The sequence below is a fragment of the Hypanus sabinus genome, chromosome 28 (genome assembly GCF_030144855.1).
Source record: "Hypanus sabinus isolate sHypSab1 chromosome 28, sHypSab1.hap1, whole genome shotgun sequence".
Lineage (NCBI taxonomy): Eukaryota > Metazoa > Chordata > Chondrichthyes > Myliobatiformes > Dasyatidae > Hypanus > Hypanus sabinus.
The window spans coordinates 8,314,368-8,335,295 of record NC_082733.1 but is presented as its reverse complement, the minus strand read 5'-3'; the positions used below and the strand labels follow the sequence as shown (position 1 = coordinate 8,335,295).

At 38.9% G+C, this 20,928-nt stretch overlaps 1 protein-coding gene across 3 annotated transcripts in view; it reads right to left on the bottom strand.

Annotated features, from left to right (window-relative positions):
* Positions 1–20,928, bottom strand: part of rnf111 (ring finger protein 111) — a 145,189-nt gene that overhangs the window by 20,778 nt on the left and 103,483 nt on the right. For 2 of the 3 annotated variants that reach the window (XM_059952568.1, XM_059952570.1), the window contains exons 4-6: positions 18,056–18,219; positions 9,475–9,636; positions 2,870–3,174 (exon numbers count right to left, since the gene is read on the bottom strand). In XM_059952568.1, the coding sequence (XP_059808551.1) occupies positions 2,870–3,174; positions 9,475–9,636; positions 18,056–18,219 (631 nt within the window). The remainder of the gene's footprint in view (positions 1–2,869; positions 3,175–9,474; positions 9,637–18,055; positions 18,220–20,928) is intronic. The other variant, XM_059952569.1, reaches the window with a different exon arrangement.

Genomic DNA, 20,928 nt, shown 5'->3' with positions numbered 1-20,928 from the left:
GCCACTTCTCAGCCCAGTTCTGCATCCTATTGACGTCCTGCTGCAACCTCTGACAACCCTCCAGACTATCCACAACACCAACCTTTGTGTCATCAGCAAACTTACTAACCTATCCTCCTACTACTTCATCCAAGTTTATAAACATCACAAAGAGGAGGGGTCCCTGAGGAACACCACTGGTCACCAACCTCCATGCAGAATGTTGGGACAGATTCTTTTAAAATTATATATTAATTACTTGGATGATGGAATTGATGGTTTTGTAGCAGTTTACAGATAATATGAAGATAGGTGGAGGGCCAGGTAGTTTTGAGGAAATAGAGAGGCGACAGAAAGGCTTAGACGACGAGAATGGACAAAGAAATGGCAGATGGAATACAGTGTTGGGAAATGTAGTCGTGCACTTTGGTAGACGAAATGAAAGGATTGACTGTTTTCTAAATGGAGGGAAAATACAGAAAACAGGTGCAAAGGGATTTGGGAATCCTTGTGCAGGATTCCCTAAAGGTTAATTTGTAAGTAGACTATGTGGTGGGAAGGCAAAATGCAATATTAGCATTCATTTCAAGAGGACTAGAATATAAAGCAAGGAGGTAATGCTGAGAATTTATAAAGCACTCGTGAGGCCTCTCTTGGAGTACTGTGAGCAGTTTTGGGTCCCTTTCTTAGAAAGGATGTGCTGAAACTGGAGAGGATTCAAAGGAGGTTCATGAAAATGATTCCAGGTTTGAATGGTTTGTTGTATGAAGAGTGTTTGTCTGCCTACGCCCACCTGGACAAACCAGTGAGCACTGTGAGGGTCATGCTTTTTGACTTCTCCAGTGCGTTCAACACCATCCGCCCTGCTCTGGTGGGTGAGAAGCTGACAGTGGTGCAGGTGGATGCTTCCCTGGTGTCATGGATTATTGATTACCTGACTGGCAGACCTCAGTACATGCACTGTGTGAGCACAGTGGTCAGCAACACTGGGGCTCCACAGGGGACTGTCCTGTCTCCCTTTCTCTTCACCATCTACACCTCAGACTTCAACTACTACACAGAGTCTTGCCATCTTCAGAAGTTTTCTGATGACTCTGCCATAGTTGGATGCATCAGCAAGGGAGATGAGGCTGAGTACAGGGCTATGGTGGGAAGCTCTGTCACATGGTGCGAGCAGAATCATCTGCAGCTTAATGTGAAAAAGACTAAGGAGCTGGTGGTGGACCTGAGGAGGGCTAAGGTACCAGTGACCCCTGCTTCCATCCAAGGGGTCAGTGTGGACATGGTGGAGGATTACAAATACCTGGGGATACGAACTGATAATAAACTGGACTGGTCAAAGAACACCGAAGCTGTCTACAAGAAGGGGCAGAGCCGTCTCTACTTCCTGAGGAGACTGAGGTTCTTTAATATCTGCCGGACGATACTGAGGATGTTCTACGAGTCTGTGGTAGCCAGTGCTTACTGTTGTGTGCTGGGGCAGCAGACACCAACAGAATCAACAAACTCATACAGAAGGCCAGTGATGCTGTGGGGGTGGAACTGGACTCTCTGACGGTGGTGTCTGAAAAGAGGATGCTGTCCAAGTTGCATACCATCTTGGACAATGACTCCCATCCACTCTATAATGTACTGGTTAGGCACAGGAGTACATTCAGCCAGAGACTCATTCCACCAAGATGTAATACTGAGCGTCATAGGAAGTCATTCCTACCTGTGGCCATCAAACTTTACAACTCCTCCCTCAGAGTGTCAGACACCCTGAGCCAATAGGCTGGTCCTGCACTTATTTCCACTTGGCACGATTAAATTATTATTATTTAATTATTTATGGTTTTATATTGCTATATTTCTTCACTATTTTTGGGGCGGCTGTAATGAAACCCCATCTCCCTCGAGATCAATAATGTCTGTCTGTCTGATGGCTCTGGGCCTGTATTCATTAGAATTCAGAAGAATGAGGGGTGACCTAACTGAAAGCTTTTGAACACTGAAAGGCCTTGATAGAGTGGATGTGGAGAGGACGTTTCCTGTGGTGGAAGTGTCTAAGGCCAGAGGACACAGCTTCAGAATAGAGGGGTGTCCTTTTAGAATAGAGATGAGGAGGAATTTCTTTATGGTGTATCTGTGCAATTTGTTGCTACAAGCAGCTGTGGTGGCCAAGTCTCATGTATATTTAAGGCAGAGGTTGATAGATTCTCAATTGGTTGGGGCATGAAGGAATATGGGGAGAAGGCAGAAGATTGGGGCTGAGAGGAAAATTCGATCAGTCATGAAGAAATGGTGGAGCAGACCTGATGGGCCAAATGGCCTAATTTGTTCTTATATCTTATGATCTTAAGAGGAAGTATAGATGTACAAATACTCGGCCTACAAAAGCTTGAATGAATATAAAATTTTTCTTCTGTTCAATGGGTAATAAACATTTAGATAGTTCAGATAATTGCACAGCATGTGCAAGAGTTCAGTGTGGTCAACTTTCTTTTAAAGAAATTATTGAAATTGTAAATGCAGAACACTGTAACACTGGTTTTCAACAGCATCGCACTCTCAAACATCAGAATTATTTTAATAATTGAGGGTGTAATTGTTTAAAACAGCTGAATTTAAAACAGAATATGAATGTATAAATGAATATTTTAATTCTATTTACAAATTTCAATTAGAACAACCTTAAACATAAATTCAATTTAGAAATTAGCCATTTTAATGGTCAGTTTTCATCAATATTCCAAGATAAATGAGTTGCATGATAAGCTGCATCTTTTGCATCATCAAAACAATATTTATTAGCACCCCAGGTATTTGATGATCCTTTTTCTTACTCTTTATTTTTATTATTGTTGTTATTTCTTACTGTTTATTTTTATTAAAACAGCAGAAAACATACCTGATATAGGCCACCTGTATTTCCACTAGCTCCACAAGGAGCGGGCACTACAGCAGGTCTCTCCAAAGGACAACTTGATTCAGGAAACGAAGGCATTGCTGGTGGCACTGTAGAGTGGGCACCAGGGTGGTGCTGAAATTGGTGACTATGTTGCTGAAGACAGTTTGGATGAGGGTGGGCTAATGAGTTGTGTCCTTGCAAAGATCCGCCACATGGTGAATGCTGAGGGCAGCAGGATGGGAGCCTTGGCATTGCCCCAGGACCAGCTTCTGTCACTGTACTTAACCCAGCTCTCCGAACATCATCTTTGATGAAAAGTAACAAAGATCAAACTTCAGTCTGGCAATTTTTTTTTAGCATTGCTACATTATAAATACAGTTTTATATAAGAACATAGGAAATAGGAGCAGAAGTAGGCCATTTGGCCTGTCAAGCCTGCTCTGCCATTCAATAAGATCATGGCTGAACTGACCATGGATGAATCTTCAGCTACCTGCCTCTTCCCCATAACTCTTAATTCCACTACTATGCAAAAATCTATCCAAACTAGTCTTAAATACATTCACTGAGGTATCTTTCACTGCTTCATTGGCCAGAGAATTCCACAGATTCACAACATTCTGGGAAAAATGGTTCCTCCTCATCTCCATCCTAAATATACTCTCCCGAATCTTGAGGCTATGTTCCCTAGTTCTAGTCTCACCTACCAGCAGAAATGACTTTCCTGTCTCTATTTTATCTATCCCTTTCATCATTTTATATGTTTCTATAAGATCTTCTCTCATTCTTCTGAATTCCATCGTGTACAGTCCCAGACAATTCAACCTCATCTCATAGTCTATCCCCCTCATCTTTGGAATCAACCTGGTGAACCTCACCTGCACCACCTCCAAAACCTATATATGTTTCTTCAAGTAAGAAGACCAGAACTGCAGGCAGTACTCCAGGTGCGGCCTCAACAGTACTTTGTATAGTTGCAGCCTGATTTCCTTGTTCTTAAATTAAATTCCTCTAGCAATGAAGGCCAACATTCCACTTGCCTACGTGATAGGCTGCTGCACCTGCAAACCAGCCTTTTGCGATACATGCACAAGCACTCCCAAGTCCCTCTATACAGCAGCATGCTGCAGTCCTTCACTATTTAAATAATAATCTGATCTTCCATATTTCCTTCCAAAGTGGATGACCTTGCACTTACCAACATTGTACTCCATCTGCCAGACCCTTGCCCATTCACTTAACCTATTTATATCTCTCTGCAGATTCTCCATATCCTCTGCACAATTTGCCTTTCCACTCAATTTATTATCAGCAGCAAAATTAGATACACTACATTCTATCTCCTCGTCCAGATCGTTAATGTATATTGTGAACAGTTGAGGGCCCAGTCCCGACCGCGGCACACCACTCACCATTGACTACAGGGAAACATCCATGTATCCCATCTCTCTGCTTTCTATTGGTTAACCAATCCTCTACCCATCCTAATATTTCACCCCAACTCTATACATACTTATCTTATGGATAAGTCTTTTATGTGGCACCTTCATGAATGTCTTCTGGAAATCCGAGTAAATAACATCCATCTGTTCTCCTCTATCCACTGCACTCATTATATCATCAAAGCAGTCCAGTCCATTTGTCAAATAGGACCTGCCTTTGTTGAACCCATGCTGTGTCTGCCTGATGGGTCCATTTCATTCCATTTGCCTCGCTATTTCTTCTTTAATTTAATGATGGCTTCAAGCATTTTCCCACCTACAGATGTTAAACTAACTGGCCTATATGTGCCTTTTGCCTACAAACTTTTTTGAACAGTGGTGTGATATTCACCGTCTTCTAATCCGCCAGGTCCTGCCCAGAGTCCAGAAAATTTTAATAAATCATCAACAAAGCCTCTACTATAACCTTTGCCATTTCCTTCAGTACCCTGGGATGCATTCCATTAGGACCATTGGACTTGTCTAATTTTATGCCCACAAGTTTGCTCAGTACTACTTCGTTAGTGATAGCTATTGTATTGAGGTTTTCACCTCCCATCGCAGCCATATCATCTCTCTTTGGCATGTCTGATGTGTCCTCTACTGTGAAGACCAACACAAAATAGTCAATCAAAGCCTCTGCCATTTCCTTATTACCCAAAATCAATTCCCCCTTTTCGTCCTCCAAGGGACCAACATTCTCTTTAGCCACCCTTTTCCACTTTATATAATTATATAGTTTGTTTTTATATTTTGTGATAGTTTATTTTCATAATCTATCTTCTCTATCTTTATTGCTCACTTTGTGGTTCTTGGTTGCTTTTTAGTTTTGCCAATCTTCCAGTTTGTCCCACTACTCTCGGCGACTTTGAACATACAAGCTTTAAGTTTGATGCCTTCTTTTATGCATGGCTGGCTCTCCCCACCCTTACTGACCTTGCTTTGAGCTGGAATATACCTCTATTGAACACTGAAAAATCTCTTTGTGGGTCTTTCAACCATCCCACCATATAGCCTGTGTTCCTAGTCTACCCTATCTAACTCCTCCCTCACCCCATTATAGTCTCCCTTGTTTAGACATACTACACTGGTTTTAGATCGAACTACTGCACCCTCCATTTGTATGAGGACCTCAATCATACTGTGATCACTCTTTCTAAGAGGATCACTAACTACAAGATCACTAATTTTACCTGTCTCATTGCACAGGACCAGATCTAAGATGGCACGTTCCCTTGTAGGTTTAGTAACATGCTGTTCAAGAAAGCCATCATGGATGCATTCTATGAAATCCTCCTCAAGATGGCCTTGACCAACTTGATTCATCCAATCTATGTATGTCAAAGTCTCCCACGATAACTGCCGTTCCATTTTTCCATGCTTCAGATATGTCTCAGTTTATTGCCTGTGCCACTGTAATCTTATTATTTGGTAGACTATAGATAACTCCCACCAGTGATCCTTTTCACATCTACTATTTCTAATCTCTACTCAGATGGATTCAACATTCTGCTCCTTAGATCTTATGTCATCTCTTATCACCCTGATCTCACCCTTAATTAAGAGTGCTATCCCACCTCCCTTACATTCCTGCCTATCCTTCGGTATTATTACCCGATATCCTTTGATATTTAATTCCCAATCCTCTCCATCAGGCAACTAAGTTTCTGTAATGACCACTAAATCATATTCCTTTATACGGATTTGTGTACGCTCACTGACCTTGTTTCGAATACTAAGGGCATTCAGATAAAGTGCCCTTACACTCATTGTGTTTTTAAAATCTAGTAACCTTTGTCTCTATTGCACTTGACTCTCTATTCTGCATTCCACCCTTACTTTCCTTTTTTTAAATTTTTGCTTTTACTTTATCGTTATCCACACTTTTCTTTTTATCTATACTTCTCCAATCTGCTGAACCCACGCCCCCACCCACTATTTAATTTAAAGCTCTATCCACAACCCAAGTTATGTGATTCGCCAGGATCCAGGTCCCATCAAGGCTCAGGTGGAGCCCATCCCAATGGAACAACTCCCTCCTTCCCCAATACTGGTGCCAGTTTCCCATGAGTTCAAACCCACTCCTCCCACACCAATCCTTGAGCCACGCATTTAACTCTCTAATCTTCTTGACCATGTGCCAATTTGCATGTGGCTCATGTCGTAATCCAGAGATTACCACATTTTTGGTTCTGCTTTTTAATTCGGTCCCTAGCTGCTCAAATTCCCTCAGCAGAACCTCGCTCCTTGTTCTTCCTACGTCATTGGTACTCACTTGGACCACAACATCTGAATCTTTCAACACCCACTGCAAATTCCTCTGTAGGTCAGATAAGATGTCCCAAACCCGGGCACCAGGCAGGCAACACAGCCTTCGGGATACTCTATCCCAGCAACAGAGAACTTTGTCTATTCCCTTGACAATACTAACCTCAATTACTGCCACATTTCACTTTTCTCCCCCACCCCCCCCAAACGGCACAGTTACGTTGCTCATCCTTCCTAGAGCCCCCACCCTCATCCATATGGGGAGCAAAAATCTCAGACCTGATGGACAAGCTCAAGGCCTGAGACTCTTTTAGCACTGTCACTTAGGTCCCACTTCCTGAGTCACTTGCAGTCACACTTTCTTGCCTCTGACAACAGTCCAAATTTGAGGCAGCTTTATTAAAGCAGACATGTGACATTTTAATATCACTTTCCAGCATTTATGTTCATTTCTGCTACCGATCAAAGTCATAATTGGGAAATCAAAAATTAGAACTGAGAGAGAAGTTAGCTTAAAAATCCAAATGTGAATAAGAACATAAGAAATAGGAGCAGGAGTAGGCAATCCGGCCAATCGACCCTGCCCCGCTATTCAATAAGATCATGGCTGATCTGTCCGTAGACTCAGCTCCATCTACCTGCCATTTTCCAATAACCCTTAATTCCCCTACTATGTAAAAAGAATTCCACAGATTCACTACTGTCTCGGAAAGACAGTTTCTCCTCATCTCTGTCCTAAATCTTCTCCCCTGAATCTTGAGGCAAAGACCCCTAGTTCTAGTCTCACCTACCAATGGAAACAACTTTCCTACTTCTGTCTTATCTGTCCCTTTCAAAACTTTGTATGTTTCTATAAGATCCCCTCTCATTATTCTGAATTCCAGAGTATAGTCCCAGGTGACTCAATCACTCCTCACTGGTTAACCCTTTCATCCCTGGAATCAACCTGGTGAACCTCCTGCTGCACTGCCTCCAAAGTCAGTATATCCTTCCTCAAGTACGGAGACCAAAACTGCACACAGTACTCCAGGTGCGGCCTCACCGGTACCCTGTATATTTGCGGCATGACCTCTCTGCTCTTGAATTCAAACCCTCTAGCACTGAAGTCCAACATTCCATTTGCCTTAATAACCTGCTGTACCTGCAAGCCAACTTTTTGCAATTTATGCACAAGCTCGATGTTATTAGTATTTACAGAATGGAATAATAAGACAGCTTATACACAATTTTCTAATAACATCGGCAGTGGTTCACATCACAATAAGAAATGCATGGCACAAATGAAGAGAGCATTTACTTGCCTTCTGTATCAAGTGCAACAGTGATATGCTTGCCCAGAGCATTTTTTTTAAAAAAAACAACCTCCTGCAGATTTTAAGTCTTTTTGTTAATCTCAATAACCAGCTGGAGAGTGTGAAACAAGTCACTTTGATGCACAATTTGGCTGTTTCCACCCACCTGATGCCTGCGTATAATTTGAGCAACTTGCATTCAAACTCACCCTCCACTGTCCTTATTTCCCAGGTAACTGGTTTACACTGCAATTCTCTTTCAATCAAATTTGTATCTTCTTGTTTTGCAACAGATGTTGCCAGTGTGCATGTCTACCCTGATGCACTCCATGTAGAAAATCTAGCACTGTTTGCCATACTTGCTCTCCCTACTTCATATGAAATACTCATTTTCAAAAGTTTCCTCAAAACTCCTTTCCTTAACTCCTCCCTCAAAACTGTTTCAGAGATCTGGGACTCCTTGCAAACTGTGGTGGATATCCAAGTATTACTTATTCCTTTTGTCAATCAAGGATACATTGGTCTGGTAGAATTTTACAGAAATAATATAAGAAATAGGTGCAGCAGTAGTCATTTGACCCTCAGAGCCTGCTATGCCATTCATTAAGATCATGACTGATCTGGCCATGGCCCACTTGCCTTTTCCTCATAACCCTTAATTCTACTGCTATGTGAAAACTTTTCTGTATTTTAAATATACTTGATGAGGTAAAATCTGTAGCTGTCCCTCAGTACAGAAAACTGTATGGGACCTGCCTAACTGTCTAAATAATTTATCATGTTTTGGCTGCAGTAGCACATTGATCAAAATGAAAAATGTCATTAGAAAGTCAAAATACTTGTATTTTTGATATTTAATGTTTGCATTCAACACTCCTACATCATATATATAAAAAAGTGCCCTACTTCAATACTAACGGCTGTGCTTGCCTCTCCAACCTCAGCATTCATTATTATAATATTAATGGTTTTGCAAATCATTAGTTAATATTCTGGGTAGATTGTTTGTTATCTCATCAAATAACACTTGGTATTTATTGATGTCCACATATTCTACACCAGAGGTATTTCCCCATAAACTTGAACTGTCTGGAGATAAAAGGACTTACACAACTCGCTAACAGACTTCATGCCAGAATAAGTGATAATATATTGTGGCTTTTTTTTTTATTAGGTATGAAGTATTTCAATCTCAACAAGACCCAATATTTACACTCCAAGTCATATATCTTACATCACCCAACTTAGGAAAGACTCCACTGTTACATTTTTCAATACTCATTTTCCTTTCAGTATCTCTCTTCCCCCCTCCCTTTATTTATTTGGAGAACAATTCTCTTTCCATTTTACAGGCAAGCGATTTGTTGTTAGGCTACTAAAGTATTTATTACTGAGCATCTCATAAAAGAGACTTAACAACTAACTACAAACTAAATTCTGCAAAGTAGTGTAATTCAAACACGAGACATCTAAAGTTGCATGTGTTAGCAAAGTATTGGGATATCTTCTTCAGAATATGTAGTTTGACCAAATTACTTCAGGAAAAAAAAACTTATGTATGTACCTCCTGCCGAAGTACCTGCTGCAGGAGCTCCTGAAGACTGTGTCACAGAGGCAGGCTGAGCAGTAGAGGGACCGGAAGTTGTATTTAGGACCTGGCCCGAGGTAGGTACATTAGCAACAGGTTGTGACCTAGTAGCAGAGGTTGTTGGCACCACTGTGGGTTCTGTGATCAAAGTACAAACAAATATCAAACTTCCATTATGTTTTTAAATGTGAAGAATAGACACAAGGTTGAGAAAGTGGTCAAATTTCAATCTTAATAATAAGCAAACACATTCATAGAGCAGGAGCATACTGTATATGATCGCTGCCAGCCAAAGGCTGGAACTAGAGAACAGCACATGGCTCTCAGCAGTCAGTTTAGTAGTTAGTCTATTTAATAAGTAGAGGATATAATGTGCAATAAATTCTTTGTGTAAAACAAAGTAATTTCTCTCAAAAAATGCTGTGTGAGCTTACAAGGAAATCATGTATCTACAACTGTTTGCAGCCACTGACTGTTGTTCTGTGGTCACCAAGCTTGACTGATGATTTAACCAATCGTCTCACCACAGCTGTCTGTGTCTTTGCCATTATATGCAACCTTTTCAAAAACCAGATTAATAGATATGGCACCTTGTAGCAGTACTGTATTCCAATTAACTGTCCCCAAAACTGGAGCAGAATATATTTAATGAAAAGTAGAAAATAAAAGGTAGAGAGTTAAAATTTATAATCAAAATAATACCAAAGAATTTTAAAAGCAGTTTGTACCTTCACATCATAATCAGATCAACAAGTATTCAAAATTAATATTAAGACACATATGTTCTATAGCTGATTTAAGCATTTGATCATACGCTGCCTATTGAACAACTGAAGTTTCATTAAATTCTCCACTTATAGAAGCAAAACACAAATGAGTAATGATCAAAATACCACATAATAGGTGGAGAGCAGGGTTGCAGAGATAAAACAAAAAAGGTAAAAATTCGAAATGTTAACTTCCTGCTCCTTAACCATACTGATGGAACTTGTACAGTAATGTGGCTGCCACTGACAAACAATTTTGGTGAAATGTCCCTTTTGATTAATACCACGCAACAAACAAGCTTAAAACTGTGTGTTAGTCACAAGGATTACTGCTGCAACAATACTTTGGTGAAATAGGTTAAAAAAGTTAATTTAATGAACACTGCATTTGTCACATTCTGATCAGACTCAAACAAGGAATTCTTTACATAATTCTTCTGCTTTTAATCTTTAGCAATACCAGAAAACTAAACACCTGATAATACATCTGATTTGTGTCCAGATTCTTTAACAGTTCCTGGTATCATCACTGCTTCCAGGTTGGGCAAGTGAGAGTAGACTGGAGACAAATATCCTTCTCCAACAAAATGAACTCACTGGTTGATGGTGGACAGCTTTTCTTTGATGTTTGATAATCAATTGCATAGTGACGAACATAGAAGGTCAACTATTAAGGACGGAGAATAGTTCAGAGATTGCTGAAATTTTCACTAATCTGACTTCATTGTTTAAAGTTCAAAGTAAATGTATTACCAAAGTACATATATGTCACCATACACAACCCTAAGTTCACTTTCTTGTAGGCATACACAATAAGCCCATAGTAGAATCAATGAAAGACCGCACCAACTTGGGCATTCAAACAGTGTACAAAAGACAACAAACTTGTGCAAATACTAAAATAAAGAAATAATAGCAATAAATATCGAGAATGAAGTGAAGAGTCCTTGAAAGTGAGTCCATAGGTTGTGGGAACATTTCAATGATGGGGCAAGTGAAACTGAGTGATGCTATCATGTTTGGTCCAAGAGCCTGATGGCTGAGGGGCTAATAACTGTTACTGGACCAGGTGGTGTGAGTACTGAAGCTCCTGCACCTTCTTCCTGATGGCAGCAGCATCTGAGTGGTGGGGGTCTCTAATGATGGATGCTGCTTTTCTGCAATAATGCTTTGTGTAGACGTGCTCAGTGGTGGGAAGGGTTTTATCCATGAAGGACTGGGACATATGCACTACTTTTTGTGGGATTTTCCATTCAAGGGTATTAATGTTTCCATACCAGGCTGTGATGCAGCCAGTCAGTATGCCGTCCACTATATGTCTATAGAAGCCTTTCAAAGTTTCAGATGTCAAGCCAAACCTTGGCAAATTTCTAAGGAGGTAGAGGCACTGCTGTGCCTTCATCATAATTGCACTTAACTGCTGGGCCCAGGGAAGGCCCTCTGAAATAATAACACTTTGTGACTGACCCTCTCCCCTTCTGATCCTCTGATGATGACTGACTCTTGGATCCATGGTTCCCTCCTCCTGAAGTCAATAATCACAGTCAGATTTCAATCTCCCACCAATATGCTGATTCTTCACCACCTTTGATTCTGCCGATGACAGTGAAGTCATCAGCAAGCTGGAATAATGATATTGGAGCAGTGCTTAGCCACACAGCCATAACTGTAAATTGAGTAGAACAAAGGGCTAAGCACACAGTTTTGTGCTGCACCAGGCTGATGGAAATTGTGGAGATTTACCAATCCAAACTGTGAGAAAATTGAGGATCCAATTGCCCAAGAAGGTATTGCTGCTAAGGCCTTGAAGCTTATTGATTAGTTTTGAGGGGCTGATGGTATTGATAGTTGTAATTGATAAAGAGCATCTTTGCTGTCCAGGGTTGAGTGAAAAGCCAATGATACAACATCCACTGTAGACCTCTTCCTCCGATTGGCAAACTGCAGTGGATCCAAGTCGCTTCTCAGCAAGGAGATGTTTCATCACCAATCTCAAAACACTTCATCACTGAGGATGCAAGTGCTGCTGGATGGTAGTTATTGAGGCAGGTTACCATGTTCTTCTTAGGTATTGTTATTATTAAAGGCTGTTTGAAGAAGGTGGGTACCTCAGACTACTGAAGTGAAAGGCTAATGATCTCAGTGAACATTTCAGCTTGTTGAAGAACAGGTCTTTAGTAACCCATCTGGAGTGGATGTTTTTCGTGGGTTCAACCTCCAGAAGGTTGTTTGCATGTCGGCATCAGAGACTGAAATCACAGGATCATTGGGGGCTGTGGGAGTTTGTTATAATTCCTCCATGTTTTGATAGTCAGAGGAAGCATAGAAGGCACTGAGTTCATCTGAAAATGAAGACTTGTTGTCACCTGGGTTGCTTGATTTAAATTTACAAGAGGTGGTATCATTCAAGCCCTGCTACAACTGTTGAGCATTGTTCATTGATTCAAGTTTAGTCTGAATTGCCATGTTGCCCATGAGCTGGCTTTCCGGAGATCATATGTGGACCACCTGTAACTTCCTTGGTCACCAGACTTGAAAACCTCTGATCAGACCCTCAGCAGATTGCAGATCTCATGGGTCAACAGGGTTTCTGATTGGGGAAGGCGCTGAATGATTTTGTGGGGACACACTCATCTACAACTGTTTTAATAATGTCTTGACAACCATGGTGCATTTATTCAGATCCACAGATGAGTCCTTCAACATGGCCCAATCTACCAACTGAAAGCAATCCCATAGCTGCTCCTCTGCCTCCCACGACCAACTCTTTGTTGTCCTAATCTCTCTAGAGGTTTACTCTTTAGCCTCTGCCTCTATGCAGACAGAAGGACAGCCAAGTGTTCAGATTTACTGCAATGCAGTCTGGGCATGGAGTGGTGGTATTCCTTACCTTAGTATAACAGTGGCCAAGTGTGTTGCGATCTCTGGTGCTACAAGTTCTGCAGTGGTGCTAGAAAATTTGTGAACTATGCAGAATTTTCTTTACTTCTGCATAAATATGACCTAAAATGTGATCAAGATCTTCATACGAGTCCTGAAACTAAATAAAGGGAACCCAGCTAAATAAATAACACAATAAACATTGTTTGTTTGTTTATTTATTGAGAAAAATGATACAATATTATATGTATTTGCTGGAAAAAGTATGTGAACCTTGGCTTTCAGTAACTGGTGTAACCCCCTTGTTCAGCAATAACTTCAACCAAACATTTCCGGTAACTGTTGATCAGTTCTGCACTTCAGCTTGGAGGAACTTTAGGCCATTCCTTCTTACAAAACTGCTTCAACTCTGGAATGTTGGTGGGCTTCCTTGAACTGTTTGCTTCAGGTCCTTTCACACATTTTAAGGTTAGGACTTTGACTAGGCCATTTCAAAACACATATTTTCTTTTTTGTAAACCATTCTATTGTTAACTTACTCTCGTCTTTCCAATCACTGCCTTGATGCATTATCCAACTTCTATTTAGCTTCAGGTGACGGACTACCACCTGACATTCTCCTGCAAAATGTCTTGATATTTTGAATATATTGTTCCCTCAGCTGTCCAGGCCCTGAGGGAGCAAAGCTCCTTCCATCATGCTTCACAGTTGATATGAGGTTTTGGTGTTGGTGCGCATTGCCCCTTTTCACCCAAACATAGCAAAAATCCACATTGCCATAAAGTTCAACTTTTGTCTCATCTGTCCACAGAACATTGTCCCAGAAGCATTGTAGAACATCCAGGTGGTCTTTTGTAAACTTGAAACTTGCAGCAATGTTTTATTTTGGAGAACCGTGATTTCCTTCCATGAACACCATTCTTGTTCAGTGTTTTTCTTGTAGAGATTTCTGCAGGTCTTTTGCTGTTACCCTTGGATTCTTTTTCACCTCCTTCAGCATTGCATGTTGTGCTCGGTGTGATCTTTGCAGGATGCCCATTCCTAGGGAGAATAGCGACAGTACTGAATTTCCTCCATTTGCAACCAATTTCTCTTACTGTGGACTGAGTAACACTCAGGTCTTTAGAAATGCTTTTGTAGCCTTTTTCAGCCTGATGCACCTCTACAATTCATCTTCTAAGGTGCTCTGGAAGTTGTTTTGATCGAGGCATGGTGCACATAAACAGATCTTTCTTGAGAAAAACAGTCTCTGTCAGTAACCTTTGTGTGTCTTTTTTATATATATATAGGGCAGGGCTCTTCTACAACCTGCACCTTCAATCTCATCTCATTGAGTAGAACACCTGACTCCAAATATCTTTTATACAAGGCATTAACCAGAGGTTCACATACTTTTTCCAACAAATACATGGAATATTGGATCATTTTTCTCAAAAAATAAATGAACAAATATAATGTTTTTGTGTTATTTATTTAATTGTGTTTTCTTTTATCTAGTTTTAGGACTTACATGAAGATCTGATCACATTTTCGGTCATACTTATGCAGAAATAGAGAAAATTCTACAGGGTTCTTAAACTTTCTAGCACCACTCTATGCTGATGGTAATTGGGTAGGGTTTTCTTCAAACAAGCCTGCTTGAAGTCCCTGACCATGATATGAATTGCATTGGGATGGACTACTTCTTGCTTAGAGACAGCATCAAGCAGTATCTCAAGCATTTGATTATAGTCAGCCACTGGTGGGATGCAAACTGTGGTTAGGAATATGGAGGAGATCTCACTAAGTAGATAGAATGTATGGCATTTGACCGTTAGGTGTTTAAGGTTGGGGGAACATGAGTTTGACAAAACTGCCACATTGGAGCACCACCGAGTTTATCATGAAACATAAGCCTCCACCTTTTGCCTGTTCCAAAGCTGCAGTTCAGTCCTTTTTATGAATCAAGAAGCCTTCAGATCTGATTGCCATACTTGGCGTGCTAGGAATAAGCCAGCACAAGTTCAAGCATAGAACACAACAATCTCTCATTTCCCTCCAATATAGCAATCTTGCCCTCAGGTCTTTAATTCTGTTCTCCAGCAACAGCAAATTTTCTAACAAAGATGCTGGGTAGAGGGGGCCTCATCCCTTCTGCATTTCAGCCCGGCTTGGTGACACCCCACCCTCCTGTATTACTTCCGGTCATGGCATGAACCTTTGTTCGTTTAAAGGTGCCATACCTTGAGTTATATCTGCCATGTTCTTCCCAAGATTATAAAGTATATAGATCATTAAGTTGATTTAAAAGTACACTACTGAAAGGGGAATGCCATACCCTTTTCAGGAACTATTCCACGTGTGAAAAAAGAACCAGATTTTAATTGATAAAACACTGGGGAAATATTAAATTTATTAAGTTAAAACTCTATGTAGACTAATCTGAATAAAATATAAATCCATCCTGCTTTTTTGATTGGTGAAAAAGATGCTTGTTCCCCAAAGGATTTATTCTTTGCTTCTCTGATAAATCTGAGGTCAATCATTAGGCTTTAAGAATTCTTACCAAATGAAATGAAGATGCAAGGCTCACAGAATGTAAATAATTCACCATTCTCTGTTGTCACAGAACTAATAAAGAAAACTCTTATACTATAAAAACAATCCGACATCACTCTAATTCAAACAGCCTGAAGAATTACAACTTCAATACTCTATGAAACTGCACAACAGTCAAATGTGAAAATACACTCTAGAACTTTCATAAACTTTGCATCGCATCACAAAGCTTAAAGTCAATGTTTTGTTGAATAACATTCTGGATTAGTATTCTGACCAATGTAATAAATTTAGCAAAATGACTTGGATAAAGGTTTTATAAGTTTATGCCTGTCTGAGATTTTTATGTAACTAAAAGCTAACTTTTCTTATGTTTTCCTTCCAAACTCAATCATACCATGTCGAAGAAATAAAGACTCCATTAGCACTTTAAAGTTAGCTGACAAACGAAAATTGATCTAATACAAGTAATCTTTCAAATTTCCATATTTACAACAAAAATCCATATTCAACCTTCAGTGATGTTAAAAGCACTGAGGATATCTTTTAAAGAGTTGACGTTTCTCTCAAACAAATGGAACAATGTCAATTTTAATATAGAATGCTATCTTATTTAAATAATAAATTATACTTCAGAATTTCAAAATAGAGGTTCATAAAAATAAAATGCAATGTATTTACTTAATTTGTTGTTACATATTGCCTTTTCACATACTCAGCGAACATTCATTAAACTGTGACTTTCTCAAATAACTGCCATGTTTATGCACAGGAAAGTCTCACAACAAACTGGATATGCTGTATTCTTGAATGGAATTGAAGAATTGTGCTGCCCTTAAGGCATTTATTTAGTTTTATTACATTTTCGCTTTAGTAATTCGTTTGTAACTATTTTCTAGTTAAAGATAAGGTTGATAACTACGTTGCAGTTGTTGAAGGTAAATTCATTATCTGTGATGTATTGCGGCAGGTGATGATGTCACACCCATTTTCCCCGTATCTTGTGGGTAAATACCGGTTTGGAGAAATGGGAAGATGGGAGCTTGAGTATGCAGGATCAGCATGAGAGATTTTCTATTCTATGCACTAAGAAACATCATAGAAGCAACGCCATAAGTTCATATGACAATCGATATGTTGAAGTAAAAATTTTAATGCTGTTTCTGTTAAAAGTAATGACAGATGATAAAGTTTATTTTCTTGTGCTAATGAAAGCGTTGCTGGAAAGTTTGTGTTGAAGTGTATTTAAAGTTGTTGATGGCGTAGGTAGAGTCTGACTGTATGTTGTACTTTAATGTAACATAGTTTGTTGTAGCTTTACTTTTACAAGTATTTATGATGTAAATGTGATGCCAAGAAATAAACAGATACTTTATATATTGTTTTATCAACAGTTTTCACCAAACGTTAATGTGGAAGAGTGAACAGTAAACGGTTAATCTTACTGTGATCTTGCCTTCATTGACGACGGTTTAACTCGGTGTTTAGTTCAGACTTTCTACACCTGCATGAGAACACTACAAGAATAATGGCCTAAACATTATAAACTATTGTTCAACCACTTTTAACATTTATCATACATGTTATTGTGTAAGTCATGGCTTGAGCTTAACATCCAAAAAAGCAGTAGTACCTTTTCATTTGAAAATATCGTGTCCATAGTGATTGGAGCAGCAACTGTAATTATTTACTAAAATTTAGTTATGAATTATGAACCTACAACTTCCAACTCCATCTAACTGATACTAGTTTATAGGTAAAGCATTACCTATTTAGCTTTTTTATTATTAATCTACTGTGTGTGGATTAATAAAATAAATGTTAATGTTTCAGGATGCCTCATCAAGTGTAAATTTAGAACAACTTGAAGCTCGAATTAACAAGTTCAGAGCAACTTCCATGCTATGTGCTGCTGAGCGAAACGGGCCAAAAACATCCGAAGTTACAAAGCAGACCTGCCAAGTATATCACTTATTGCCTAGACTCTTAAAATTGATTTCCTTGTCCTAATGATAAAAAATTAAGATAGGTAAAAAATTAAAGTAACTTCTTTTTGAGGATGAATCTAATTGCTCTCAGTAACCATGGAAAAATAGATTTAAAATGTTATGGCTGCTTGGTTCAGATTATAATCAGGAAACAGCTAAACACTACAGCCATATTTAAATTCCAGATTGTAAAAAGAAAACTTGATACTGAGTGACAGTAAAACCAATTCAAGGTTGGGACATTGACAATCACAACTAATTTAAAAGTCAACTTATCCTTTCATCTATTTGCACAGAAATTCATGAAATCAATTAATGGTTTTGCATCACAAATTTATTATGAACTATGTTCTTTACCCAAGTGCAGAACCAAAACATACTTACCATCTTCATCCACAGTAAGATCTACCACTTCTGCAGTGCTTTGTCTCAATGGCTGGATAACTGTAGATATTCTGTTTCGGCTCCATTGCTCCTGAGGTCTGTTCTGGGAGCTTGAGCTTTGGCCCCAGTGAACCCTTGAGTGACCCACAAGTGTGGTGTAAGACCTAGAATCACAACAACTGAAATATTATTTCATCTTCGCTAAAAGTCTGTATCATGATTTCTGTAATCTGAAGCTGCGGCATCTGCCAATGTGCCAAGGAATCAGAGTTGGAAAAAAAATTAACGAGTTTATTTACAGATTTCCCACAAATTGTTTGAGTGAATTTTATTTTGAACCTCAATTCTGAGTAATGATATACAAATTCTGTAAGGGAAAATTTCTATTACCCAAATGGCCACAATTCAGGTGTCACCTGTATTTGGAAAAGGAAAACTGATCATAGTCAATTGGAACTGCATATCTGGACCTGCTGAGAAAACTATGATAATTTTGATATATTCTAATACCGTTTACTGGGAGAGGAACATTCTTTGTCTAATTAAATTTTAATTTTAAAACATACTACATAAGCTTGGTATTATTTCACAGGTTTCAGATTGATCGAGAACTTTCAAATTTAGCTGTTTAAAGAGATAATGTTGTCTTCTAAGGGAGATGCAGAGAAACTATTTCTACAAGTGTGGAAATGACTAATCAAGCAGCACATTATTTACTTATATCCAGATGACTTACAACTTCAAATATCTTTACACAAATCTAGACCTTGTTGTAAGATTGTGAACAATGCTCAAGTTAATATTTCAGGCAGATCCATAATTATCTTTCGATCAATATAATGCAAAACGGAGGCAAATCATTAATTAACTTTAACCTAAATGAATAGCAGAACAGGCTTCAAAAGTTAAGTCCACTGCATCTTTATGCTTAAATTGCTGAATGTTAGAACCTTCATATATTCATTCACTAAGATTATAATACCCAATAATATAATGCTTCCCCAAATCTGAACAACAATATCTACCCAAGTTATATTTTAAAGTCCTTGCATGGTATGTGAAAATAAAGAGAATATTTGCACATAATTTATCAAGCCACAGGTGATCAAATAAAGTAGGAATTTCTGAAAGCCAGTTATGTTTCAGGAAAAATATAATAAGAACTGAATGAACAGATTTAAAAATAGATCTGTAGAAATAAGAGTTTATTTTCATTAGTACTGCTGCAGAACTAATCGCAGTATCTACTAAATTCATTTCGAAGTGAGTAGATTAAACATAGTGTTATTTGAAGATACTGCAAATCAAAAGTTGTAAAGAAATAAGTCAGAGAATATATATGTTAAGAACTCTTAATTTGGATATAGGGAATATAAATTAATAATTTAAGTATTTTTATCTTCAATTGGTCCTAGACATGCACATCCTGCAATGGACATAATAAAGGGGAAGCCCTAATGTTGAGGACCAGCTCCTCTCCACATTACAATGGTTTGGGTTGTAAACTTTTGGCCAACAGCTTCTTTACTATTTTATAGAAGATTCAGTAGTATCCAGAGAACTAAATGAGAGCACATCTGTAACAGATGCTCCTAAAATATTGAAGCCACATTACTAACTTGACAACAGAAAATCCAATGTAGAAATTACTGCTTCACAATACAAAAAAATCACTGAAGTTGGTTTGAGCCTGTCTGTACACTTTGCTTTCATAATTCACTTAAACTGAAATTGTAAGGATTCTAATTCTCAATTTTGTCCATCTTCTCGGTTTCACTCAAAGGTCTCCAACAAGGCCATATGGGAGACTTGTCTAAAGACTAGGGCCCATTTGATTCAGGAAGATTGGCAAATTGGATTCAAAACTGGCTTGGCAACAGAAGACAGAGGGGGAGGGCAGAGAATTATCTTCGTGATAGGATGTCAACAGGAATTAATGTTGGGACCTTGGTGTTTGTAATATGTGTGAATGATTGGATCTAGATGTAGGCAGCACAGTCAACAAGTTTGCAAATGATGAGAAGATTGGTGGAGTTGTTGACAGTTTGGGGAGATGGTAGGCTTAGGTTACAGAATTATATCAATGTATTAATGAAATGGAATGTGAAATAGCAGATGGAATTAATGCATTTTAGGTGTACAATTGAGTCTAGTACTGGCTTATTTAGTTGAAACACTGAATACAAGAACATCCCAACTTTATAGAATTTAGTCCAGATCTCAGCTCCATTACTGAGTTCTAGTCACCACACTGTATGCAAAATATGGAAGCTCTGGACAGGCTGCAGGATAGATTCACCAAGATGTTGCCTGTAACTGTGCAGTTGAATTAAGAGGAGAGATTAGAGCAGCTAGGTCTGTTGAAATTAATGTAATATACCCAAGCAGAAAGTGAGATTTTTTTGCTTCCAATTTGTGTTTAGCCTCTCCACAGCAAAACATGTTGATGTGGGAGAATTAACTGGATGTGCAACTATAGGTGCTCTACAAAAGTACCTCCTAATTTTCACCTGGCTCCACCAATGTAGAAGACACATCTACAGAAAACAAGCAACATGTTTGGTGTTGAATCTCACTGTGAATGTGCACGTTTGTGCAGTTACAGACTAGAAAAAGTTAAAACGAAATGGTTAAAAGACGGACAGCTGTTGGTTCTCGTGTAGGAGGACTTAAAACTAAAAAAAAGATACTAGAGCATATGGAGGCAACCGACGGAGGTCACGGACAGTATGACCCGGCTGACGACGAACATTGAAAAACTGACCAATTCTGTAGCATTAATAAAACACTCTGTTAAATGTATAAAACATATCTACATCAGTGTTATCTTGTATTTCTATACAATGTTACATTAGGCTGTTACACCTCTATTG